At 28.4% G+C, this 27,217-nt stretch overlaps 2 protein-coding genes across 9 annotated transcripts in view; both read left to right on the forward strand.

Annotated features, from left to right (window-relative positions):
• Window positions 1-27,217, forward strand: part of RhoGEF2 (Rho guanine nucleotide exchange factor 2) — a 30,689-nt gene that overhangs the window by 1,108 nt on the left and 2,364 nt on the right. The window contains exons 2-32 of one of the 8 annotated variants that reach the window (XM_015513269.2): window positions 10,590-10,638; window positions 12,148-12,422; window positions 12,487-12,701; window positions 13,352-13,570; window positions 14,739-14,894; window positions 15,861-15,936; window positions 16,305-16,465; window positions 16,538-16,639; window positions 16,725-16,838; window positions 16,906-17,004; window positions 17,074-17,166; window positions 17,230-17,423; window positions 17,481-17,664; window positions 17,722-17,833; window positions 17,909-18,073; window positions 18,138-18,206; window positions 18,343-18,433; window positions 18,494-18,572; window positions 24,084-24,142; window positions 24,205-24,276; window positions 24,342-24,553; window positions 24,630-24,823; window positions 25,061-25,254; window positions 25,358-25,583; window positions 25,690-25,924; window positions 25,999-26,086; window positions 26,149-26,277; window positions 26,341-26,450; window positions 26,518-26,670; window positions 26,744-26,914; window positions 26,978-27,168. In XM_015513269.2, coding sequence (XP_015368755.2) covers window positions 12,266-12,422; window positions 12,487-12,701; window positions 13,352-13,570; window positions 14,739-14,894; window positions 15,861-15,936; window positions 16,305-16,465; window positions 16,538-16,639; window positions 16,725-16,838; window positions 16,906-17,004; window positions 17,074-17,166; window positions 17,230-17,423; window positions 17,481-17,664; window positions 17,722-17,833; window positions 17,909-18,073; window positions 18,138-18,206; window positions 18,343-18,433; window positions 18,494-18,572; window positions 24,084-24,142; window positions 24,205-24,276; window positions 24,342-24,553; window positions 24,630-24,823; window positions 25,061-25,254; window positions 25,358-25,583; window positions 25,690-25,924; window positions 25,999-26,086; window positions 26,149-26,277; window positions 26,341-26,450; window positions 26,518-26,670; window positions 26,744-26,914; window positions 26,978-27,168 — 4,320 coding nt within the window. In that variant the 5' untranslated portion in view covers window positions 10,590-10,638; window positions 12,148-12,265. Of the gene's footprint in view, window positions 1-10,589; window positions 10,639-12,147; window positions 12,423-12,486; window positions 12,702-13,351; window positions 13,571-14,738; window positions 14,895-15,860; window positions 15,937-16,304; window positions 16,466-16,537; window positions 16,640-16,724; window positions 16,839-16,905; window positions 17,005-17,073; window positions 17,167-17,229; window positions 17,424-17,480; window positions 17,665-17,721; window positions 17,834-17,908; window positions 18,074-18,137; window positions 18,207-18,342; window positions 18,434-18,493; window positions 18,573-24,083; window positions 24,143-24,204; window positions 24,277-24,341; window positions 24,554-24,629; window positions 24,824-25,060; window positions 25,255-25,357; window positions 25,584-25,689; window positions 25,925-25,998; window positions 26,087-26,148; window positions 26,278-26,340; window positions 26,451-26,517; window positions 26,671-26,743; window positions 26,915-26,977; window positions 27,169-27,217 lie in introns of those variants that run through there. The other 7 variants (XM_015513267.2, XM_015513265.2, XM_015513264.2 and 4 more) reach the window with 7 other exon arrangements.
• LOC149060606 (zinc finger MYM-type protein 1-like) lies at window positions 4,794-7,979 on the forward strand. The gene is made up of 2 exons (XM_089217449.1): window positions 4,794-7,725; window positions 7,817-7,979. The coding sequence occupies exons 1-2, from the start codon at window positions 5,659-5,661 to the stop codon at window positions 7,838-7,840; spliced, it is 2,091 nt and encodes a 696-aa protein (XP_089073575.1). The 5' UTR covers window positions 4,794-5,658; the 3' UTR covers window positions 7,841-7,979.

Below are 27,217 nucleotides of genomic sequence, written 5' to 3' on the forward strand. Positions count from 1 at the left end.
AGTCCTCCACTCGCCGTTTAATTTTAATTTTTTTCACCGTCTAGCACCGTAACAACGGTGCTTCGAGTCTAAAGGTTTGTCCGTTGCCTGAGTTCTGTTGCCAACAAACACCAGCCAGTTGCCCACTTGTGTTCCTTGGCTTTCAAGGTCGACATAGTAAACCATCTGCTTATCTGTTTGGCTTTCTTTCATCATACATTTCACAGCACATCCTGTTTACAAGTTTTATATATTTACATATGAACAAGTGTCATTTTTGCAGTATTAGAGTGTTAATTTATATTATTCTCTTCTCTTTTGTTTACTTTATTTTTTAAAATTGAGGTGATTAAACCAAAACCCAAAAATCTATTTGGAACGCGTAGATTTCAATCAAGAGCTCACATATTTTCTTGCTTTTCGTTTTTGTTCCAAGTATTATCTTTTATGATTATGAAAAATTATTTGGGTAAAACTAGTATGATAACCTACATGCCTATTTTAATTTTATCTATATAGGTACATTCCTTTTGACAGTATTTCTAAATTTTACCTTTTACCCTTATTTAATATTTTAATAAAGATAATTATTATTTTTAATTAAATAAACCCCTAAAATAGCACAAGTATACCTTGCCGTGATAACAATCAATTTAATTTAGGTAGGTACCGAACTAATTAAATTATTGCACCCAGTAGGTAGAAGTTAAAAATATTATTTTACATCTGTCTATAACAAAATATGACATGATATTTTAAAATATTAATTTAAGTTGTTAAGATGCACCTATCTAAACGTTTTGAAAATAAATAAAAGACTATTTAAATAGACGCTTTTAATAACTCAACTATTTTTGTTAATAAATTATAATATAAAATAACAATTGTTTTCAATAAATTCTATTACCTACCTATCTAATAATCTAGTTGAATGTTTCTTAAAATTTACTCTTGTCTTTACTTGTTCTTGGGCCTTATTTATACTTCACTTGTTTTAATTTTGTTATGGTAATTGATAAGTAGAATAGAATATAATGCCTGCATTTTGTCAAATATTATTTTTACCAATTGATTGAACTACTTATCCATTATAATTTGTAGGTACCTACCATAAATAAAAATCAAATTAAGTAATATCTCGAGTAATATTCAGTAATATCAACTATTGAATGATTGTTGTACCTATGTTATTTAAAGGATTATAAATAACAAAAAAATATTGGGTATATAACATGTAAGAAATAAGGATATTTTATGAAAATATCTAATGGAATATGAATACGTAAAGAAGGTATTCACCATATTTATTAATTATTTAGGTGAAAAAAATTCTTTACTAATAGTCAATAATGTAGGCTACTTATGGGATATGGTAAACAACTTGGGCTACAAATGAGATTTGTTGAAAAAAATACAAAGTTTACATTGTATGTAAACAATTAAATCCATTTGTTGTTTTCTAAAAATAACTTAGAATTCATCACATTAAATTTCTGGCTAGCAGTCGATTGGTGTCAAATTAATGTTTAGTTTTGAGTAACAGATAACTAATATTTATTTATTTTTATATGATACAGATTAATTTTGTTTAATGCCTAATATAGTTAAAGTTTACTTAAAAAATTATATGGATTTGCTGAAATTATATATTAGGTATCTATATTATCCAATAAATATTTAATACAGTGAAGGGTAGGTACATTATTAAACTATTATAGTATTATTATGAATTTAGGATTTATCATCAAATGATTTTTATTTTTAGGATTAGTATATTTATTAATTTATCATTAAATAATAATAATGTGGTTATGGTATATTATTCTAATTTATTTTACTTAATAAGTATATTGATATTGATGCGGTTATTTTTTACACATTTTAATGAATATTGTTACTAATAATATACAATAGTAAAGGTTTTGGATTGAAAAAAAAATATATGAGGTTTAACTCAATTGGTTCAGTCCAAACCAAAATTTAAAATTATAATAACTTAATAATTATACAAATTGCTTTTACTTTGCTTTTAAATATTGTTATATTTATCTATTTATTTTACTTTAAGAATAACGCCAACTGACTTTCACAAAAGTTTTAACGATAATTTAACACGATACTACCTAGTGCAATACTATACAATATAAACTATGAAACAATACGAGTTTAACAGTAAATAAACTAAAAACAATTTAAGAGCAAAGGTTAGGTTAAACTAGAAGGGTAGACCTGAGCATTTTATGCATGGAGTGATTGTGGCTGAAAGAATTGGAATGAGTAAGAATATTTAAAGGAGTATGATTACAAACATTGTAAGAGGATTCTTTAAATAAAACTTAAGAAAGAAGTTCTGGTACATTTATAAAATTATTAAGAAGTGCATAAATGACCTGAATATCATTTAATTATAATAACGTGTCAATACAAAGAAAGTATATTTAGATCATGGCTAATATCGGAATAGTTGTGTTGCTGTGAATGTAGGTATTTAAAAAATAAAAGTTGCGTATAATAAAAATATATGTTGGACGCTCTCAAGACGTAATTGATATTTAGCAATATGAGGGTGTCAGACAATAACCCCTTTCTCTAGTATGGATCGAACAAGGGAAAAATACAACAAACCCGACAACAAATAAAAACAAGAGCTTAGTATTACGTTTAATAAAACCTAAACCTTTAGAACATGACCCATTATAACATCACTGTGATGGATAAAAGTGAGAGTGTATGAGTAATAACTACTAAGATCTTTTACAATTGATACCCTTTGTAACTTAGAGTTGTTAAGCTCGTAGAGGAAGTGTTTCTAAAGAAAGATATAACACTAATATTGCTAACAATAAAAGAAAGACCAAAATTGGACACAAAAATTATAAATTGATTAAGTTCATCTGATGAAAGTGTATCAATTTTGTAGAATATTTATAGACATAGAGAAGATAATGAGATTTTTTGAGATAACTGAGATCACATACAGGCAAAACAAGAGAGGACTCAAATGTTCCACTTGTGGTACTTCAAAAGTGACAGCAACCAATTTTGAAGAAATACCATTTAAGGGGATTGGAAGCGGTGATTTTCTGTCTTTGTCTAACACACGTGAGACATACACTACGCCTAACAAAAATTAAGGTACTTCTAGTTGTTCAATTTAAAATATGTGAAGATGTGTTAATTGGTATACAAGTTTATTTTGCATCGGTCGAAGCACTTTTTCGATTGTAGCAATATTTTGATAAGAATAAATATTTTAAATTTTATAAATTTGTCAATTTTTTTATTAAATATATTAAAAATATGCTTCAACCGATGCAAAGTTAACTTGTATACCAATTCAAAAATCTTTACATATTTTAAATCGAGCAACTAGAAGCTCTTTAATTTTTATCAGGTGTATTGTATGTTCCACGTGTGTTAGACAAAGACAGAAAATCACCACTTCCAATCCCCTTAACTTAACAAATTATATGGTAGATATGTATAAACAGAACAAAAACATTAAATGTTATACCAATATGATCAAGTTTGTTAAAAAAGAAGGTTTGTGGAACAGTGTCAATAATTTTATAAAAAAAACAGTTAAGATGATATCAACCTAAGGCTGTCATAAATATAGGAAATGAAAAATACGAGGAAAGATACATTATGTAAAATAAATAATTTATTATTAATTAAAAGAGGAAATTAACACATTTTATGCAAATCTAAATTGAATGGATTGACTCTAAATTGTGGAACCATTTTCATATGACTATTAAGTATGGTCAGTGGCTTACATAGGATGGGTACTAAGGTGCTGAAGTCTCCCTTCGCCCAATCAAATAATTTTTTTATTAGCATTTTTAGAATAAAAACTTATTGTTGTTAACATTTATGATTTTGAGGCTTTGGTGCCTATCTCCATCGTAGAAAAATCCTTCAATTATACATTAATGAAATAACTCCCTTGTGATTTTTTTATTTAAGACATTTTTGTGTTTCCTGAAAACTGCGCTTTTCAAATAAGAGGTTTTTTCTCGTCATTGACATGATGTTAATCTAATACAATCCAGGCAAAAACCGTTTAACCAAGGTTACCAAACAATTTTAACAAATTTTCATTTATGTACTTTTGTTTTTCCCGATTATTTTAAAAAGTACTGATAATTTCCAATCTCATTTCCAATCTTGATTTCCCAAAAGTATCAACTAAATTTTCATGCTCTCCTCATTCATAAGATACGTATGCCACTGAAAAAGATGCAATACAATACATTTTTATTTTATATTTTTTTAAGATGAATAATGAATTACATACATAATAGATATCTAATTTGGATATTATTTTATTTTGTATACTTGTAAAGGAAAGGATTGTTAGAACATAATTTGTAAAGGTTTCCAAGTTAGAACTAATAAAAACTACAAAATTGATGTGTTGACCTCTTTTTCATTCACCTAACCTACTGAATACTAAAAATAAATAAATATGCTGAACATGGTTGAAGGTATAATTGGGGAATTTAAATTAATAGATTTTAAACATATTTTATTGTATTTACTTTTTACTTACAAAGATGTTGCAATTTTCCATTGCAACTTTTAAGTCTAAATACCTCTGTGCTTGTAGTTTTTAATACACATCTGAATCCTTTATTTTAATAAAATCAAAATGATATAATTATTTCAAGATCTATTAAAACAACTGATTTTTTATATCAACAACAATTTTTATTTTTGAAAATTAATTTTAAATAAACAAATAATTTTATTGCCTAACTATGAAGATTATGGCATTCTAAAATAATAATAGTTTGTTAAAGGATTTTTTTTAAATATAAGTTTGAATTAACTGATAGAATTATGGACATCAAATTAATAACTTTACTTATACTATTAATTGCTATCACAGAACCATGGTTATTTAATACAAACCATGAAGTCTAAAATAAGGTGATCAAGCTCATGTGGCCAACCATATGAAAATATCTCCCGTTATGAGTCACAAAATTAAACAGCCAAAGGCCTGCTATGCATGCCTGGAGGACCCTTTTTAAATTGTATAGCTCAGTGGCGTACCGACGGGGGGGGTTTTAGGGGTTTAACCCCCCCCAAGTAAAATACGAATAATGATTTTTTTTATGGAATATTATATTTAGGCTAGGATCATATTATGCGGTTTGTCGGTCGGTCACTTACCGGTGGTTTTAAAAGGTTCCGTATATCGGTCTAGTCTGGCCCCGATAACGCGTTAGTAATTATTTTTGTCGAAAAATAATTACTGTCATTCCATGTTACATTAATTTATTACATGGGTCGTGGTTGCTTATGAGCAAAGTACTAACTTCATACACAGATATACGTGTGCGTGTAATGTGTATAATAGATAATATTTTGTAATCGTAATATCGTTGCTATCTACTTTGAATCATGCGATTTGACATAATAATAAATATTATATACCATCTAAACTATTCTACAAATAACCGATCGACGATAAGGTACTAGTCGATTACACTAATCTGCAACGTGAATACTCAGAATACTGGCTCAATTTCATTTTATTTTGAACTCTCGTTCAGAACGAGTCGTTCTGTGTTCAATATTTTTGTATTTATACAATTATTTAATATTTTAAACGTAATTTATTGATTTATTATTTTAAACGTAATTCATTTTTTTTATTTATTTTTCAATATGAGTGATAAGAAAAGAAAATTAAATAACACCACTCTAACGATGTTTTTCAAAAAAAAAAAGGAAACGAGTGAAGACGAAGACGAATCTAATAATTCAAATTCTGTAACACCCGTTGAAAACAATAAAGAAAAAAGCCCGGTTAGTAAACTAAGTATGAATGATAATGATATTGCTAATTATTTTAAACAAACACATACGTCAGATGAGTCGAAATTATCTATTTTTAAAACATTATGGTACCCAGATAAATCTTATCAATTTCCTACTAGTGGAAAACGAAATTTAAAATTTCAATTTAACTGGTTTTCTCGATGGGAGTGGTTAGCTTATTCAAAAACAACGGACGGAGCTTATTGTAAATATTGTGTATTTTTTTCTTTGCACCATGGCGGTGTAGGAAGTGTTTCACTTAAATCTCTCGTAAAAATTCCTTTTTCAAAATGGAAAGATGCTGTAGAAATTTTCCGCAATCATGAAATAACCGAGTATCATAAAATGGCTGTTCTTCGTGCTCAGAATAGATTAGCTATTACTGAAAAAAAACAAATTTCGATAGATTTGCAACTAGATTCTGCTTTAAAACAACAAATACAAGATAACCGTTCAAAATTGTCGCCCATAATTGAAACTATAATATTTTGTGGACGACAAAATATTTCTCTTCGGGGGCACAGAGATTCTGGATTACTTGATTTTAAAGAACCTATTGAAAACGACGGAAATTTTCGTGCCTTATTACGATTAAGAATTCAAAGTGGGGATATAAATTTAAAAAAACATATATCTACATCATCACTTAATGCAACATATATTAGTCCCAGAATCCAAAATGAAATTATCGATTGCTGTAATAATATAATGGTTAATTCAATTGTTTCAAAGATAAAAGTTGCTGGGGTATTTTCTATATTAGCAGACGAAACAGCTGATATTTCATGTAAAGAGCAATTCTCTTTATGTGTTCGATATCTAGAAACCAATACTTTAAAATTACGTGAAGATTTTTTAAAATTTGTTCCAGTAACTAGCTTAACGGGAGAAAGCCTCGCTCAAACTTTATTAGATAATCTAATAAATCTTGGAATAGATTGTTCTTTTATGGTTGGACAGGGATATGACGGGGCTGCGGCTATGAGTGGTCGTTTTAATGGTGTACAAGCATATGTTAGAAAAAATAATGATATGGCTATTTATGTCCACTGTGCCTCTCATAGTTTAAACTTGGCTATTTCTGACGCTTGTGACCTTCAAAGTATTCGGAATTGTATGGGTGTACTTAGTTCTGTATACAATTTTTTTAATACTCCTAAACGACAACAAGTTCTTTTAAGTAAAATTGCAAGTATAGAAACAAATACAAAAGCCACTAGACTTAAAAATCTATGCCCCACAAGATGGATTCAACGACATGAATCAGTTTTAATTTTCTTAGAACTACAAAATGCTGTTACAATTTCTCTTGAAACCATTTCTTCGTGGCAAGACAAAACTACTTGTTCTACAGCTTTACAACTATTATCCGCAATTCAGAATGTTGAATTCCAGATATCCCTCCGTACTACTGCCAAGATCTTTGGTATAACTTCTCCCTTGAGTCGTTTATTACAAACAGAAAATCTAGACTTATCAACTGCAATGATTCTCGCAACAAACATTGAAGAAATGTTAATTAAAATGCGTAATGATAGTGAAAAAGAATTTAATTATATTTTCAATGATGTTCAAAAAATATGTTCTGATTGGGATGTTGATGTTAAAATTCCACGAAAAGTTGGCAGGCAAGTACACCGTAGTAATATTGAAACAGATTCACCTGAAGTATATTTTCGTGTTTCAATATTCATTCCATTTTTAGATTTTTTTACTACCCAAATTCAAAAACGTTTGTTAGATCATAAACAAATTTTGTCAAGTTTTCACTGTCTCTTGCCATCAAAAATAAATAATTTAGAATTCAAAAAACAATTTGAGACTGACATTGTACATTTAGTACGTCGTTATGAAAAAATCGTTAACTGCAGTGAAGAACAAAGTATCGGAGAACTTAGATTATGGTGGAATTATGTAAGCCAAATGAATGACAATCTTAAAAATGCCCATTCAGCTTTACTTGTATGTGATGAAAAAATATTTCCAATTATACGAAAACTTTTAGTTATTCTTGTTACTCTACCAGTAACGACGGCCACACCAGAAAGGACTTTTTCGACTCTTCGTCGTCTCAAAACCTATCTACGAAATACAACCGGAGAATCTCACTTAAACGGATTAGCAATGCTAAATATTCATCGGGATATTGAAATCTCAACAGACGCAGTACTAGATGAATTATCAAAATCATCGAGACGAATTAATATTAAGTTATAACTTAATAGGTTAGTGTTTTTAGTCCATAAAATATACATTTTTAAAAAATTTTAATGTGCATGTCTTTAAATATAAGAAGAATACAATTGTTTAAACATTTTTTTTTTTTTATATATGTATATAAAATATGGTAACCCCCCCCATTAAAGAATTCTGCGTACGCCACTGGTATAGCTCTTATTATTATGCATTCATAAATTTTAATAATATGTGTATATTTCATAATATTTTTTTTATTGTTTAAATTATTTAACTATACCAACCGTTAACACTATATCTACTTATTTTATACCTATATATTGTTATTCATAGTAATTATTCTGAAACTAATACTATCCGATACACCATATCCATGGACACTTGTCTTCTTGAAAGATTGTTTTATATTGCGTGACCCATTTTAAGACAATATCAGAAGCTGAGTTAGATCTGCTTACCTATTCTAGTTTCCATAGTTATAACCATGTACAGTTCTGATGAGTGATGAGTGTGATGACATTCTTACGTACACACATAGACATAGTATTGTCTTTATAGGTATGTTGTACACTCTATTTATATTTTGTTATGATAAATATGTGTACTTCACGATTTATGATGAATCTTTACCTTTATAAGATATAAATATAAGGGGGAGAGCTTGTTACTACACCATAAACAAAAAACAAAACTCCCCCCCCCCCCACAGAACATGCCACAACAAAAACTGTAATTAATAATTAGTAAACTAACCATTTGTAATTAGGGTTCAAATTTATATACTTAAAAAAAGTACAAATATAATGCTAAAATGCCCTAAAAAAATCTAAGTACTTATATTTTCCTTATAAAATTAATCAATAAACATCAAAATGTTCTTTAAACTATTGAGAAGGAAATTGAAAATATATAGCTACTCAGAGAGCAAATTAAGATTGAAAAATAAAAAAATAAAAATATTTACAGTTAGGAGCAAGGTATATTAAAGTCTAATTTTTAGATATGACAGATGAATATGTCCTAATTAAGTGTATATACTCATGTATGTAATATAGTAAAACAAAACAAAAAAACATTTCTGGTAGAATAATGTATATGTCACTGTTGCCTATTCTAATTTTTTTTAAAATATTTTTAAACAAAATTATTCTTCAAAGGGTTAATAATATGCAATATTAAAATTACGAACATGTAAACATAAAAATAATGCTTTGATCGGTGGCGTATTTAGGATATTGTCAGGAAGGGGGAGGTTGATGTATGTGAGCAAATATTTAATTTCCCTAAGGGAAAGAGGTAGTTCCAGTTAGTTCACTTACCATCAGTAGCGTGCTCAGGATTCTAGTACAGTCAAGGTTTTACCTAACATTAAGTAGACCAGAGGTTAATCCCTATTTATATTATTTTTATGTAAACGGATTTTAAATAATTGGTTGAAACAAGTGATAGAATTAGTCTCAAATTTGGTAATTTAGTTTATATTAAGAGAATTTAACCTGGCTGCATATAGAGACTCTTCAGGTCATAATACACATGGTTATTATCAAATGATTAATGGTACTAAAACCTTAAATATGGCACCTAAAACAATAATAGAAATAATAACAATATTTATTTCCCACAATTTAAGAAATATCTCTTAATTTCTCAAATATGCAAAATAAACTTTTCTGTGAGTTATTAGTGTTATCTCAATTTTTCATTCTCATCCAAACTAGCATATAGGTACTCAAAGACAAAACTACAAAATTTTAAAAATCTGTAATCTATTTCTATTAATTTTATCAAATGTGAATTCTTTTTATTTCCTAGGCCCTTAACTATATATTATAATTAATATAATTAGTATCTACCTAGCTATAGTATTATAATTTTTTTTTTTTTCTGTAAAATTATTCACAAGATTATTACTTTTCATTTTCTTATGACAAAAAAAAAACTTTAATCATTCCTATTTGATTTTTAAAATTGATATATATATAATATATATATATATATATATATATTCTGTTTAATAAGAGAATACACATTTTCTGTGCACATTGAAATGACAGTCGATACAATATGAATCCCAATATTCCACTTGCATTGATACTTGCAATGGTTTTTGACACGGCAAAGGTGCACTGAAGGCGCTAATGTTTATAGTGTTTATACACTAAGCAAATATTAAGTAGGGAATTTTATAAATTGTCAGACAAAAACCAGTTGCCACCTTGTGTCTTCTCTTTTGAGTATAGCCAATTTTTTGAAATTTATTAATAACAATTATAATTAGATACAGGTATTAAATCATGTTTTTTATTTCAATGTCTGTGAATTAAAGCAGATAATACAAATATCATGAGTTATAATATAATATTATATTTGATAGTTCATGAAATTAAATATGATTAATATTATAATTGTAAATAGTTATGTTAGTTAAAAATGGTATACAATTAAATCATACTAATATAAATTATCTCTTATATTGAGAATTGAAAAAACTTTTGGTAAAATGTTCATTTGATGACTTACGTTTGATAAACTTAATCAACACTTACTTAATAACAATTATTAATTTAAAAAATGTTATGTAGGTTATATCAATGCATTTAGATGGACTCTGGCTAAAATAAGTCATGAATGGTAATGTTTTAAATTTTTTTTTTATTACCCTATTTGTGTTCCTACCTTAGTAGCCTTTGAAGTTTGAAAAGGTGCATGTGCATGTGTAATATTTTTCCTATAAATGTATTTACTTAATTTCAATAAATTTGTAGATCTAGGTATTATGTGGTATTTTTAAGTATTAAAGCATTAAATATCAATAATTTTAATGTTAATGAAGTGTTTTCATATTTTTTTAAATGTATATCTAATACAGGGATTCCCAACTGCCGTGCTGCGGTGCAAAAGTATGCCTTGAAATTATTTGGGTGTGCGGTCTAGTATATTTGTCTTATTGTGTGTGCTACATATGCAAATATAAATTTGTATCATTTAATAAAAACAGTATATTATTATGACATTTATTATTCATTATTGTTTATTTATTTAAGTGTGCCATAAACATTTTTAAATTGATCAAGTGTGCCGTCAAGTAAAAAAGGTTGGGAATCCTAAGAATCCTTGATCTAATAGAATCTTAAACATTTGAAATTCAAAAAATTCAAAAGAAAATTTGAGTTTTATAGATTTAATGGTATTCATTTGGAAATTAGAAAAAATAAATATTTTTAATATAGTGTGTCAAAGTTGGAGAAAATTAAAATCTACTGTGAAATAAAATTAATTTACAATTAATACAGGAATAATAAAATGGCAATAAAAATAGTATACCTAGTTACCTATTGTACATTTGTATGTTTTAACTGACCTTCAGTTCTAATTATCATGCTAAATTAATTAAGTATCTAAATATGTATAAGTAAATGTTTATATAAAATGTATTTAATAAGTAAATACTGATAACAATTTATCTTCTACAAAATTACTACTATTGAGTATTATTTTCTCAATATCTATAGAACTTTTAACAATAATCATTGTGTTTTGTTAGATAAAATTACATACTTATTGCCAAGTTAGTATCATTTTGAAATATTAATTTGATTTTACATATACATGCTAAATTAATTATTTTGTGTGTTGATGTTGTTGCGTGCTCTGTTGTATATGTTTTCATCGTAAATAATTTGGTAACTTTTGATAAAACATTTTTGTTTAGAATATTTAATAGCTTTTAATTAAACTATAGGTATTATTAATTTGATTGGATCTAAAGTTATAGATTATATGTATAATGTACCTCCAACCTATATTAGTATTTTCTTAAAATGTTTTCTAAGAAATACATAGATTCCCTATATACCCTGGTTTTCTTTGAATATTATATTAAACTGTATAATTTTGCATATACAAACTAATTAAGTTCAAATAAATCAATTCTATGGAGAAAAAAAATCATATTATTTCAAGTTAATGTAAAAATGGATATTAAATATAAATAAATAGTTATGCATCATGCATCTATTTACCTATTTAACATTTTTTTTTTCATCTTTCTTTCATACCTATATTAAATCTATATTACAGTAATTAAAAATGTTGAGATTTGAATTCATTAAGTGTAACAGTGTATTCTATATCTTACAGGCCAGCTGAACATTTACTTCCTCAACCCTTGATTGCAGAGGCTCTAGATACTCCGTCAAATTTACCATCTACAACTACATTAACTGTTTTAGTAGTTAAAGATGAAAGAGGATATGGCATGAAAGTGTCTGGAGATAATCCGGTATTTGTGCAATCTGTCAAACAAAGTGGAGCTGCAGAAAAAGCAGGTTTACATAGTGGTGATAAAATTATTAAAGTGAATGGTGTTAATGTAACACACTCTACACACACAGAAGTGGTTGAACTCATAAAATGTATGTATACTTTTTAAATTCATGTAACGTCAATGTATAACAATTTTATGAACCATATTTTTAGCTTCTACCCAAGTCGAATTAACAGTTCAACAAAGGCCTTTGTTTGTAAATTCATCAAATCCTAATTTAACATTACCCCCTTTGCCTTTACCAACAATGAATTCTTCTACTGTATCTCCAATAACACCGTGTTCTTCTGTAACACCATCCAGACCTTTGCATCACCATCATTCAGCTCCTGCTCGTGATCGAATTACAGGACCTCAACCTGTTGATGTATGTATTTTAAGCCAAATTATTTATTTGAAGCATAAATATATTATTTTGTTTATTAGTTGTGTTTGAATGATAAATGTTTAAAGTTTTCATCTGGTACAATTTTAATGAAAATAATTATTTTAATAACTAGTTCTAAGTCTTAAAAAACAATATCGATTTATTAATGTGAAAATAATACACATTGCTGAAAAATTCTTCTAACATCAATCTCTATACATTATGATGTTTGATTATTTAATTATACATATTTTAATTTAAATGAATAACAATTTTAATGCATTTAATTTGGTAAAATTTCAAGACACTAAGATTCTTTATACCAAATTTTATTTTTAGAAATCTAAAATAGTATACTGTTTTAAAATATTTTACATTCAAATTTCATTGATATTATATAATATTTAATGATAAAAGTGATATTATAAATTTCTTAATATTACATAAATTTGTTTAAAATTAAAATTTATAAGTTTATTTTAGTTATGATAAACCAATAATAGTTAATATACATTCAGAAAACTAATTTTTTTATAAAATAATAATTTAATCCTAATATTATAAGTGATAATATTTCAATTATAGAAAAACTTTTTTAACAATGAAATTCTAAAAATTAGTTATTTAGATTGTTTTTTAAATGTTTCAAGGTGGAACAAATGAGGCATGTTGAACTAGAACGATGGCAAACATTTAGATTAATGTTAGAAAAAGAACAGAGGTATGTGGAGGTATTAAAAAAAGAACTTCATAGATCGTCATCAGATGTATCCAGTGGTGATAACTATAAATTGAAAAGAGAATTGAATGGCGCTGAACGTCGAGTTAAAACATTGCAAGACCAGTTAACTACGTTCAATGAAATACCGGTAGTGTACAATAATTGTTTTCTTATAATTATGTGTAATATAATGGGACTGTTATTATACTTAAATACAAAGTCGCATGATCTATTTTTATAGAAAATTAAAATATTAAATTATTGGTGTTGACTATTAATTTAGTATTTAGTATATTTGCAGATTTTCGATAATTAAGAACTTGAATGTTGAATTTTATAATAATTATACCTAAATGTGAATATTTTTATGTTGTCTAGAATTTGCGATTATGATACATATTGTAGTTTGAAGTGTATAGTAATTTTAGTCTTTGGTTTGTGTTTTTATGATCATATAATGTGTTTAAATTATTGTAAGTACTAACATTTTTTACAAACATAAGTTTATCTAACTGTTTATAAAAAATGTTTGTCAGTTTTGATTTAACACTTCCAGTGCCATTGAAATGTGTGGATAAACATAAATTTAAAGGTGATATTTTATTGCTCTTCATACTAGAGGTGGGTCAAACTTCTAGAGTTTTAAAACATCAAACTTCATTTAGGTTTTTAGTTCTAGTTTGAAAGTCTAACCTAGTTTTAAAAAACCAGACTCGGACAATCAGTTTGAAATTCCCTTGTTAATCCAAACTTCAATCGTAATGAAATCGTAATGCTCACTTCAAAAAAAAAAAAATTGGTTCAGCATAAATTTGATTTAAGATCATATTTGTTGATTTTCACCCACCTCTTGTTTGTATTTTTATTTAATTATACACAACTATTACAGTTAATTGAATAAATGCAATAAAAAAGAATATCCAACTATTAACGTTAAAATTGATCTACAATTACCTAACCGAGTTAGCAATAAAACATAAAATTTTTTTGAATATTTTAGCCATTTTTACTTAATTTAATTAAAAAAATATAAGATGTTTATGTTTAACACTATTTCTTAAGCACAATATGATGTCTGTTGAGTTGGTGGCTCTAGAAGTATAACTAAATGTACATATCTGCATTCTATATAATTTAGTTTACATTGATATTAGCACTTGCTTAAGAAACCTTTTTATTTTGATATTAATCCTTCTCCTTTACATCCCAAACTATTATTATATTTTTACACCTTTAATACCCTATTTCCAATTCTAAGTGTTTTGTACTTTTTTTTTTGTTTAACACGATCGTATGCATATTTATTATGTTGACAGCTTTGTAATATTGTTGCACAAGCATCTTCACTTCAACCTCCTCCACTACCACCAAGAAACCCACCACCACTACCTCCTAGAAATCCAACGGCCCCTTTGATTAGTGATAAGCAGTCGAATAATTCACATATCACTGGTGTTAACAATAGTCAAACTGTAAGTACGCGATAATTGTTTAAGACAATTAATAGCCTATTATGCATAAAATATTCCCATATTATATTGTTTAATTTACGTGTTTCTAAATTTATTTTATTTACTTTGAATCATACAATCCTTAACAGACGTACTAAATAAAGACTTCAAAAGTGTGGTTATTTAAAGTCAACAATTATATTTAAAATATAGTAAAAATATACACTGTCTAACTTAAAATTGCAATTTCTGGTGACTTATATCATTCACTGATTTCCGTAATAATACCCCAGTTTAAAAGTAGTTCTATCTGCATAAACTATTCAATATTAATTGGCAAAAATCAAAGTAGGAAATAATAAAAACACATTCTTGTGTATGGCAGAATATATTTAATATGTAGATAAAAAATATACAACATTATATAATGCAATACTAAAAATAAAATATTATTATTAAAACAGATTAAAGAGCACTATTATCAAGTTAATACACTAAAATGGTTGTATGGTTGAATTAAATAAAATAACCGCTATATTAATATTTTTTTCTCTATAATATTCTAATCATTTACACCTAAAAGTTATACCCAATTCCATACCATGTTAGGTAAGAAATTATTAACTATGTTTTGTTTTTTCTCTAACACAAGTTATGCTTGTGAAACCATTGGAGGTAGGTACTTAAATATAAATAAGTTTGTTTTAAAATTGTATTATTGCATGATGATTTTATAAAAATGTGATGTTTGTAGTGTTATGCTCTATTTGAAATGTGATTTTTGTAAGATTAATCACTTATATTATTAATGTATGTAGATTTTTAATATTAGTGAATTTCTTCTTAGGTATATGGGTTTTAATTTCTTGAACTCTTAATCGATCAATTTTTATTTATCATAATGATTCTTGTATGATTATAATATAATTATTATTTTATTTGTGTATGTATATTTCCATTGCATTTAACAATTAATATTTCTTTTAGGATTCTCCTAACCTTTCATTGTGTCATCAACGTACAAAGTCAAATCCTGATCAACTTAGTGAAGGTAAACCATTAGGTTAGTACTTGAACTATCTAAATAGATATTAAATGAAAATAAAAATTGTGAACAGTTGCAAACTCTATATAGCATCAATAATATTAAATTATTGAATTTATTTATTCATAGTTAATATAGAAAGCAAATTTAAACATTAAATTAACACTAGTTGGTATATTTAAAAAAACTTTCTTTTGCATCAATACCAGTATTTAATATCTAGCACTGTGTCATGTCCATTTCCTATAAATTGCATTGATATGATGTTGAATTATCCAATACTAAAAATATTATATTTGAAATTATTTAATTTTTCCATTGCATTTTCTTCTTAGATGTATTTTTGTTCACAGACTTGATGTCATAATTAATGTTAATAATTACAGGTAGTAAAAAGTTGAGTTTATCCGAATCCTTCAATGATTTACATTTTGTAAAACATTCCAAGGGTGGATTAGCTTGGGATGTAGTATCACCACCTCGTCATAATTCTCCTAATAGATCTCCTGATGTGGCCAACCCATGTGATAAACCACACATAGATATGGTAATATTATTAGTTAAAAAAATAATATTTGTACAATAGGTTATTGTATATGAATATGTAAAATTTTTTTAGAATAAATATAGTGATCGTTGTTCAGTTGATTCTTCAGATCCAAAATTAACTCAAACTCCAATCATTTCAATGGAAGATGACGAAATTTCTGATCAAGAATCTGTAATTTTTTTGAAAACTATAAAAAAAAAAATTATTTCTATATTAGTATTAATACATTTAAGTAATTGATCTATTCTTTTTCCAGAGCCATTTAGAAGAGCATGGACCATTTAAAAGTTTTACTAAATTAGTAGAACATAATGCACATCTAGCAGTATTTTTAAACTATGTTATATCAAATAGTGATCCCTCAGCTTTAGTATGTATACTTAAAATCTTAGTCACTTCCAGAAAACAATTTTATTTTTAAAATTTTATGATTTCAGTTATTCTATTTAGTTACAAATTTATTTAAAGAAGGCAATGCCAAAGAAATGAAAAAATGGGCATATGAAATCCATTCCAGTTTTCTAGTGCCTTGCGCCGTATGTTTTATAATATTTTTACTTCTATTTGTACTGAAAATAAGTAATTAAATTATTATTTATTTATAGCCATTGAGACTGAATAATATTGAAGAGAATCTTGTTCGTGAAATAGATGACATTTTACAAAAGGATTCAGATCGTGAAGAAATTTTACGTAAAGTAAGTTTAATACAAACTTAAGTTAATTAAATATTCATTTCTTTCAAAAAATCATTATTTCAGGTGTTTTGGAAAGCTCGAACCAAAGCCAAAGAAGAGTTAAATGAACAGTTGAGTGATTTTCGTCATAGACGAACAGCCGGTTTAGGCACTCTGTTTGGCCCACCTGATTCTCAACTTGATGACAGTATTAATGATAAAGTAAAAGAATTAAAAATAATTGAAATGATCCTTGTTCCTAATATGGAACCATTTATGTAAGCATTTCTCATATTACTTTTGTGTCATTATTTTAATATTATGTTATTTTTTAGAGAGGATATGGACAAAGAGATTGTAGATGATCGAAGGTTTACTATGGCAGCTGCACTAGCTACAGTTATGAGTAAAATATTTGGGCTTCGAGGAGCTCAATTTAGTTCTCTTTTAGATCGCTGCCCTACATTTGTTTCTAAAGAAAAATCTTTAAAAGCTAAACTTATAGGAAAATGTCGAAAAGTAATAACATTTTATCCACTTTTCGAATGATGATTGTAAAATTAATTATATTTACAGTTTACTAACAAAGGACATCATTTTGTTGCCCATCAGTATTTCACTGTAACTTATTGCAATCATTGTCAATTAATTATTTGGGGAATTGGACCACAAGGTTATCAATGCACAAGTATGTTAATAATTTAATATCATAAAATTTAAATTTAAAAAAGCCTTAAAATAAATAATTCTATTTTATTTTTAGATTGTATTTTAAATATTCATCGTGTCTGTGTAAAAGTTTTGGATGAAAACTGTCCTGGTCCAATAGTGAAAAAAGATAAAGCCAATGATCGTATTAGTAAACTCATGGATAAAATAAGACCTGAACGCGAAACTCGAAGAAAACCTGGTTTGAACTTTGTTCAAAGTAATAAATTTGTTCGGTCAATTTAACATATTAATTAATTCATTTTATTTAAATTTGTTTGAAGTTGAAAAATCAAAGAGACAATCTGAAGATTCTGGTGATATAGTTGGAGCACTTCCTGAAAAAGATTCCGGTAATGATTCAATTACATGCTCTCATAACATCAATTACTTTTATTTATTCGTTCAAAAATTTATAAATAAATAAGTGCAATTCGTATATGAATATTAAGTTTTTATTTAAATTAATTAAAATGTTGTTGCATGCAGATCGAACGAGCTTAAGTAGCAGTAGTTTTCATTTTAAAACTGATGATAGTTTCAAATCTGAAAGAGGTGATACAAGTACAATTGAAGAAATGTAAGTTTTAATATTTTCCATGACCAAATGTTAGACATTATATAAAACTTTATATTTTAGGTCTCATTGTCCTAAATTAAAACCAACGGGAATCTCCATAAACCGATCTGAAAGCTATAAAGAACGTATTCACCAGAAGGTATTTATTAAAAATAAAATACAAGTAGTTTTTGAGTATTTACTTAAGCTACAAACATACATGTTATACTCATTTGGTAGTAAGATGTAATTTCTTTATTAAAAAAAATAAACGCAATGATTTGATGCATCTATCTCATCTATATAAGCTAACCTAACCGAGTAACCATTAGCATCCATTTATAAATAAATAAGTTTATCATAAATTTCCTTTTTGAGCAATTTTCTATGTAAGGTTGCACCTGCCTGAATACCTAGTCCAATTGTAATTCTAAGCCATTCTGAAGAACCTACTCAAACGTACACAAATAATTTCACCAAAATAAGTACAACAATTTAGGAGAAATTCAATGTCATCCGTTGTACATTCATATAGTAAAATCATATTCATGTTACAGGCAAACATCAGAAATGCCTGGGAAAATGCTCTCAATCCTTTGGCAAAATATTACATTTCTACTTTTTCTTGGCAATACCTAGTTGTGACCAACCTTTTTTTTTTTTTAACTGCCTATGGCATCTTTATTTAAACGACCAAAAGTCTTTATAAATAATAATTACTTATATATACATATATATATTATACAAGAATATGTTTGAGGTTGTACCTCCAATGAGATAGCCCCTTTTCTTAGCCTAAGTTAATTAAACTAAGTCGTATGGCTTCAGGCGTTTGAGGCGCCTAATGTCTTGCGAGTTGTGAAGAAGTTGTTTAGTAGTTGCATTTGGGTGCAATTCAAGTTTTTTCACATGTTTGTTGACAAACTTTTAAATTTCGTCCTCGATGGATGGTATATTCAAGTCTCGATGGTTGATTTCATTCCTGTCGAACCGGTATGCTGCGACAATGGTACGAAGAGAAATATTCTGACAGCGTTGAATGATTTCGATGTTGAATTTGCTGGCACAGCCCCACAGTTGTATGCCATAAGTCCAGATCGGTTTGATAATAGCTACATACAGAAGCCGTTTGTTTGCCAGGTCTAGTGTGGAATGTCTACCAACTAGCCAGTATAGCTTGCGCATTTTTTCTTTTATTTGCAATTTTTTCTGTCGGACATGATGTTTCCAATTAAGGCGAGAATCAAGGTGCATACCCAAGTATTTGGCTGAATCTTTTTGTGGGATTGTCATGTGATCCAGCGACACTTGGAGATTTTCGGTTTTACGTAGAGTATAATTCACATGTACCGACTTATCACTATTTATCTTGATTTTCCATCGCTTTGTCCAGTTAGATATACGATCGATTGAGGTTTGTACGTTTTCAGTCGCAGTCTCGTGATCAATACTTGTTGCTAAAATTGCAGTATCGTCAGCAAACATAGAGGTCATTGAGTCACTATTGGTTGGGATGTCAGCTGTATATAGCAGATAAAGAGTAGGTCCTAGTACACTACCTTGGGGTACTCCGGCAGATATGTTTTTCCAGTTTATTATTGCTTCTTCGTGCATAACTCGAAACTGTCTTTCAGTCAGATAAGATTCTATAAGTGCGCACCGGGTATGTGGTAGTTGTTCTCGTAGTTTTATTAGTAGTCCTTTATGCCAAACCTTATCAAAGGCTTGGGCTACGTCTAGAAATACTCCGCAGCAATATTTGTTTTCTTCCAACGCCTTGCTTATTACGTTTGTGACACGATGAACTTGATCAATAGTAGAATGTTTGTTCCGAAACCCATACTGATGATCTGGTATGAGGTGCCTTTCTTCTATAAGCGGTTTTACACGTTTAAGAAGAAGCTTTTCAAAGCGTTTCGACATACTTGGGAGAAGCGATATCGGTCTGTATGAGGTAGCTCGTTCTGGTGGCTTACCGGGTTTCAGTAGCATGATCACTTGTGCCTTTTTCCATTGCTTAGGAAAACTTTCTAGTCGTAGGATTGCGTTGTATATATGTGTTAAAAGGATTATCGCTTTCTTCGGTAGCTCTTTAAGTATTCGCGGACTGATCTCATCGAAACCAGGTGCCTTTTTTTGGGTTGATGTTGTTATCAATTTCATAGGAAACTTCTAGAGGAGTAAAAAACCGTATTTTTTCTCTTGTTCCATTGAGCGGTTGACATTGTATCATATCAAGTTCAGAAGCGATATTATTTGATTGAAATACACTCTCAAGATGTTGAGCGTATACTTCGGCCTTTATCATTCTCACTGCGTGCCCAAGTACCGTCTACCTTACGGATAGGTGGAACATGTTCACGAGGTCTTTTAATGCGTCTTGTAGCTTTCCACAGAGAGTAATCTGTATCATCCGTTGCGGATAAGCCACTCAGATAAGATTTGAATGTTTAGTTTTTCATTTCGTTGATTTTCTCTCGTAAAATTTTACTAATATGATTCCATTTGGTTTTATCCGCTGGATGTCGCGTTCTATGCTAGGTTCTTCTCGCCTTACGGTTTTGTTGAACAAGTAATCTTATTTCAATTGGGTAAGTGGTCTCCCGATTAATTCCTTCATGAATTATGGGTGTGGCCACTCTTGCTGCCTCAGCAAGTCATTAGTTAATTTTTGCACTACCGCATCAATGTCTGATGATGTTTTTAGCTTAACTGAAAGAGTGATGGTTTCTTCGAGAGCACTCCTAAAGAGATCCCAATCAGTTCTTTTGTTTGTAAGAAAGATTTTTCTTTCTTTTGTTATGACATTTGAGCTTAGTGAAAGTAACACGGGAATATGATCAGAAGATAGTTCTATTAGTCCTTCAGCTTCAACATAGAGGAAATATTTTTAACTACGAAAAAGTCTAATAAATCAGGGATTTTATTCGGATCAGTTGGCCAGTAAGTTGGTTTACTCGTAGAAATTACTTCAGCGTTGATAGTATTGACTGCTTTAAATAGAGCACGTCCTTTCTGAGTGATAAGTCTTGATCCCCAGTAGGCGTGTTTTGCGTTGTAGTCTCCACCGACAATGAATCTGTGTCCTAGCTTTTGAAAAAAATCAATAAACTTAATTTTGTCTGCGCCTCCCTGTGGTGGACAATAAATAGCCGTAACTCTGAGGTCATTGTTGCCATCATTGATGCTTACGGTTGTGGCTTGTAAGTATAGTTCTGAGTGTTTCTCAAGCTCAAAATGTTTAATAGATTCTTTTATGATTATCGCCGTACCTCCCGAGCTTTACCACTAGGATGGAGAGTGGTATAGATACTATAATTTCTAATTTTTAAGACAGTCCAGGCTGTAAAATGTATTTCTGATATAAGAGCAATATCAATGTTTTCATTGTGCAAGAAATCATCAAGTTCTTGTTTGCGTTGTACTATCCCGTTGGCGTTCCATGCTATGATTCGCAGTTTGCGATTCATTTATTTTTATTTTTATTTTTGTTGTTAGACTTAGATTGATTACTTTCTAATCTATCTAGTCTAGATGTGACGCTTTCTAACGATTTTGTTATATTATTTAAAGCAGATAATACATCTATTAACGTTGGGTCGTTTACATTAGTCTGTTGTTGTTTAGACGTTTGGGGCGTTAAATTAATACTGGGAGAGCTAGTCATCTGTGCATAAGATATAGCTGTTGTGATAGTTTTCGCTGGTTTTCGTTGAATGCGTTGTATTGCAGAAACCTTTCTTGGGTGTGCTTTTTCTTCTGCTTGTTTGTAGGCAGAACAACCCTTCCAGTTTGCGGTATGTGCTTCACCGCAATTGGCACATTTAGCTTTTGATTTTTTCGGCTTATTGTAGTCTTCTGTTTTATGCTCTTCGCCGCATTTTACACACATGAATTTTTGTGGCGGTAATTTTGTGTATGTCCAAAAGATAGTTTTTACACTGTGGTACATCTTTTTTCTTTCTTGGTGGTTCTATTTTAATTTTATGATAACATAGACTATCTAACTTGTAAATATCTTTGTTATTATCTTGTAGAACCAAGTCCACAAAAAATAGAGGTAATCTTATTCGTTTCTTTTCGCTGTTTTTGTCATTTGGGTTTAGCTTTTTTATGATTTGAATGTTTGAAACATCACATGCAGAAAAACCTTTGTCAGCTAGTTCTCTTTTAATTTCACATATTTCAGTTTCTGGGTGCAATCCGCGTATTACAACACGGAATTTTTTTCGGCTTTTAATTGATATCTATGAAACTCAATGTTGTTTTTTTCAAGAACTTTTAATGTTCGTCTAAACTGGTGTTCATCCTCTGTCAGGATTTTTATGTCACCGTTAGCGAAAGTTTTCAGTTGCTGTTCATGCCCTGGGGCCTCTTCATGAGTTAAATTGGTAACTAAGTTTCGTATGTCATTTACACCACATGCTGTTATTGGTGGTGGTTTATATGTTTTAGGCACTGTTTTGATGATATTATTATCTATTTCGTTAATGCGTTTATAACGTAGGTTTGAACTAGCTTCTGAGCTGTGACCCGTTTTTTCATGTACATTTGTATTGATTAAGTTTTCATTTATAGAAGTATTATTAAAATTAATATTACTCACTTGAAGGTCCAGTATATGACTCTGCAATTGTGCATTACTCGCTTGTAATTCGATTACAAGTTTATGTAATGTTTCATTTTCAGTTTGTATGCGAACCAGAATTACTTGGTCAACTAAAATTTGAGCTGGCGCCGTGTGAGCATTGTCCGTAGAGCCCATTGCTGGGCGGTGGTCTGAGCCGCCACGCGCGATGACTTAAATAATTTGTGTTAGAACACTTGACACTTTTGCGTTGTAAGCAAAAACATCGTGTAGATATATTTAATTTAATTAAATAAACACTTCGCACAATTCGACACACACGAGGGGGACGTACGTGTTGTTCGTTTGGCAGGCAAAACGCAACTGTGACCAACCTTATAATGATTTTTATCCTAAGGGCAAAATCTTAACGTCTTAAATACGTACTCTAATATTTGTTCTTTTGTTCTTGCAAAACTTAGTGCATTATGGGAAAATGCAAATGTATATAACAAAATATTTGGTGTAGGTTCAAATGCCATGGTTCCACGTGTAGATACAAATAAAAACAAATTTATTTTTATAAATAAATGTACCAAGTTCTTTAATTCTTTAAATTAACATTACGTGAGTACATTAGTTACTCATTATATTATATCATTATATTTTTATTATTATTTAAGAGTATTCAATTATATTTAAATAATAATATATAATATTTATTTATATTTAATATTAGCATATGTTTTACATAAATAAGGTAAGTCATAACTAGGTTTGCCAGGCAAAAGTCAAAATACGAAATTTTGCTCAAGAATTATTGGCAGTTCCCAGTTTACCCTTAACAAAAATATTATATAAATATGTTGTATTTGGATTACATTATAGCTATTTGTTATTTTACATTTTAATCAAGGAATAAAATTAAAATTAAAGTAAATTTTCTATAATAAATATAAATGCTGAAAGAATAGTTTCTTATGTTGAACCAATTATTTTACTTACAAAATAATACAGGGACACCAACTAAAATTAAAATTAATTGATATCTTACATCGTATTTATTTACTATTAATAATAATAATAATACATTTTTATTTGTAGCGTCAAATTCGAGAAAGAAGAAAAACCAGTGATCCCAATCTCCCTTCGAAATATAAAAAGTTAGTATACCCTTATCAAATTATTAATTATTTTAATAATTGTAACTATGTTTTATTTTTAGTGATGTGGAACACGAAATGCAGTTTTCATTTGCACGTTCTGATAGCTCATCAAATTCTAATTTATCAACTAAGTAATAGTTTGTTTTTTATTTAATTGATGAACTTAAACGACTTACTATATTTAATTTTTAACTAGAAGCTTGGACAGTCGTAGCACATCTTTGGAAGGCATTGGACAAGGTGGAGAGATGACTTCCTGTTTAGATAGTGATTCTGATGATGAATTAGATTTACCTGATTGGGCTAGTAATGTTCCAACAGAAATATTGGATCAGTTATCATCTAAAGAGAAAAAACGTCAAGAAGTTATTAATGAACTTTATCATACTGAAAGATCTCATATTCGAGGTAAATCATTGTTTCTAGTTAGTTGAGTATGGATTTGTATTCAATAAATATTTAAATGTATTTGTATACATTTTAGGATTAAAAGTTCTGGAGCATGTTTTTCATCGACCTATGAGAGAACTACAGGTATTACCACAAGATCAACTTCAACTGTTATTTGCAAACCTTGAACAAATGTTTGAATTACACTCTCAGTTTTGTAATGCCATGAAAGCAGTAAGAAAAGATAATCAAGTTGTTCAAAATATTGGTCACGTTTTACTTAATACTGTACGTGTTATTTGTCAATTATAAAATATATTATTTAATTTAAAAGATTCATATGCTGTTTTAACCTATAACATAGGTATCTTAAAAACAGATTCTTTTATACACTAAACCATTTACTTCTCTTTTTTAATTGTTTAGTAATAGTTTTGGCATAAAACTTTTTCTAAATTAATTAATAAATAAGTTAAAATATATTTTCATATTTTTCATGTTACATTAAAATCATATAATTTACAGTTTGATGGAACTGCTGGGGAAGTATTTCAAAAAGCTGCTGCTACATTTTGTGCTCGGCAACAAATAGCATTAGAATCTTTAAAAGAAAAAAGAAAAAAAGATACCAAATTAAATATATTTCTTAATGAAGCTGAAGGTAATCCTGTGTGCAAACGTTTACAGCTGAAAGACATTTTACCTACTGGCATGATCCGGTAATTTTATTTATTATTTAATCATCATAAAATAACGAATGCTAATCTATGTATATAAATAATAAATAATGTATATAATACTAATATATGTTTTTAATTCTAGATTAACTAAATATCCATTATTATTTGAAAGTTTGGTTAAATGTACATCAAATGAAGAAGAATTATTGAATATCAAAAGATCTTTTGAGAGAAGTAAAATTATTTTAAATCATGTAAATCAAGCAGTACGTGAAGCAGAAGATCAACTTCGATTATCCGGTATTCAAAAAAAATTAGATGCTTCTCCATTTGAAAAAGTTGATCATCCTCTTAGTGTTGACTTTAAGGTGAAGAAAATAGTCAATCGTAATCTATTATACAACTTTTTGTTTAAAAATAATTTTGCGTTATTTTAGATACAATATATGCTCATATTATTTATCATTGTTACAGAATTTAGATTTAACAAAACATAAATTAATACATGAAGGGGGTCTGTGGTTAAGGATTGGTGGAACTCGTCAAAAAATGATTGAATTGCATGTATTGCTGTTAGAAGATTTAATTATTTTGTTAAACAAAGTAGATGATAAATATGTTTTAAAATATTATGGCTTTCAAGATCGTACTCCTACTTTAAGTCCAATCATTAAGATGTCAACAGCTTTAGTCAGACACAATGCAGTCGGTTAGTGTCAAAATTTGTTTTTTTGTTTGAAAAATAAATATTTCTATTAACCAATATAAAATTTATTTATTTAGACAAAAAAGCTATGTTCTTAGTTAACACATCACAAGCTGGTGCTCAGATATATGATTTAGTTACAACTTCATCAAATGAAAGAAAAACGTAAGTCATTATAGTTAAACTATTACTATTTATTTTTATAACATATTATTCCTTTATATTAGTTGGTTTCGACATATCTCTGAAGCAACTGAATCCTATAAAGCTCGTGAAGGTAAAATAAAGAAACAAGAACAGACCTCTCATCATGTTATTGATTACGAAGATATAATACAGGGTACTAAAAAAAAGTCGTAAGTAACATTAAGTTGCTTTTTTAATATTTCAATTTTATGTTTTAATATTTATAATTTCAGAGTGACTGATAATGGTTCAGAACCTCCTAATAATAACAATAATAATAATTTAAATAGTTCCCAGTTATCCACTTCATTAGACTCAAGTAATTGTGATACATCTAAACATGGTAATGAAAAATAAATTAGTTTGTATTTATAAGATTTTTTTTCTTACATAATTATTTGGTGAATTAGGTATTGAAAACTCTTCAAACAGTGAAGCATTGACAATCGCTAACAGCACTCCTGTGTTGTCTAAAACTCAAAAAAGTCCACTAATTGAGCCATCTGAAGTATTAGTGTCACAAAGTTCTGTACTCAAAGCCGAACCAGTTATCACACACCTTGGTATGTAATATTGATTAGTCAATGGTACTTGTTAATTCAATAATGTTAGTTATAATTTTGTTATCTATTATAGAAAAATTACGAAGAAATAATAAAGTGATTGAAGAAGCATTAAATGAACGTTTACAATTAGTTGCTGATATACTGAAAGTGCCTTTATCAACCCCTAATAAGACGTCTGATGGTCAGGATAAAAACATTTCAGATGAACCAAACGAAATTTTGCTTTCAGCAGTTTCTCAAGGTATATTGAATGATTTATTTTCAATATTTTTGCAATAAATTTTATTTTAAACATACATTTTAGGAAATGAAATAATCACAGTATTAAATGAATCACTGAGTATGACTGATGTCGATGCTATTGCCGCAAGCTTGGGAACATCTAATTTAACGTCAAATTGTAGCTTATATAAAGCTTATGCTACACAATTGTCTCGGATCACAAAAGTAAAACCAATTGTAGCTTCTTTTAATTCTCAAATTACAGAACTTTTGGTAAGGAATCATTTTTATTTATATGTTTGTAACGTACAATTATATCCAC

This window comes from Diuraphis noxia, unplaced genomic scaffold (genome assembly GCF_037042655.1).
Source record: "Diuraphis noxia isolate RWA-SAM2 unplaced genomic scaffold, SU_Dnox_SAM2 contig0001, whole genome shotgun sequence".
NCBI classification, from domain to species: domain Eukaryota; kingdom Metazoa; phylum Arthropoda; class Insecta; order Hemiptera; family Aphididae; genus Diuraphis; species Diuraphis noxia.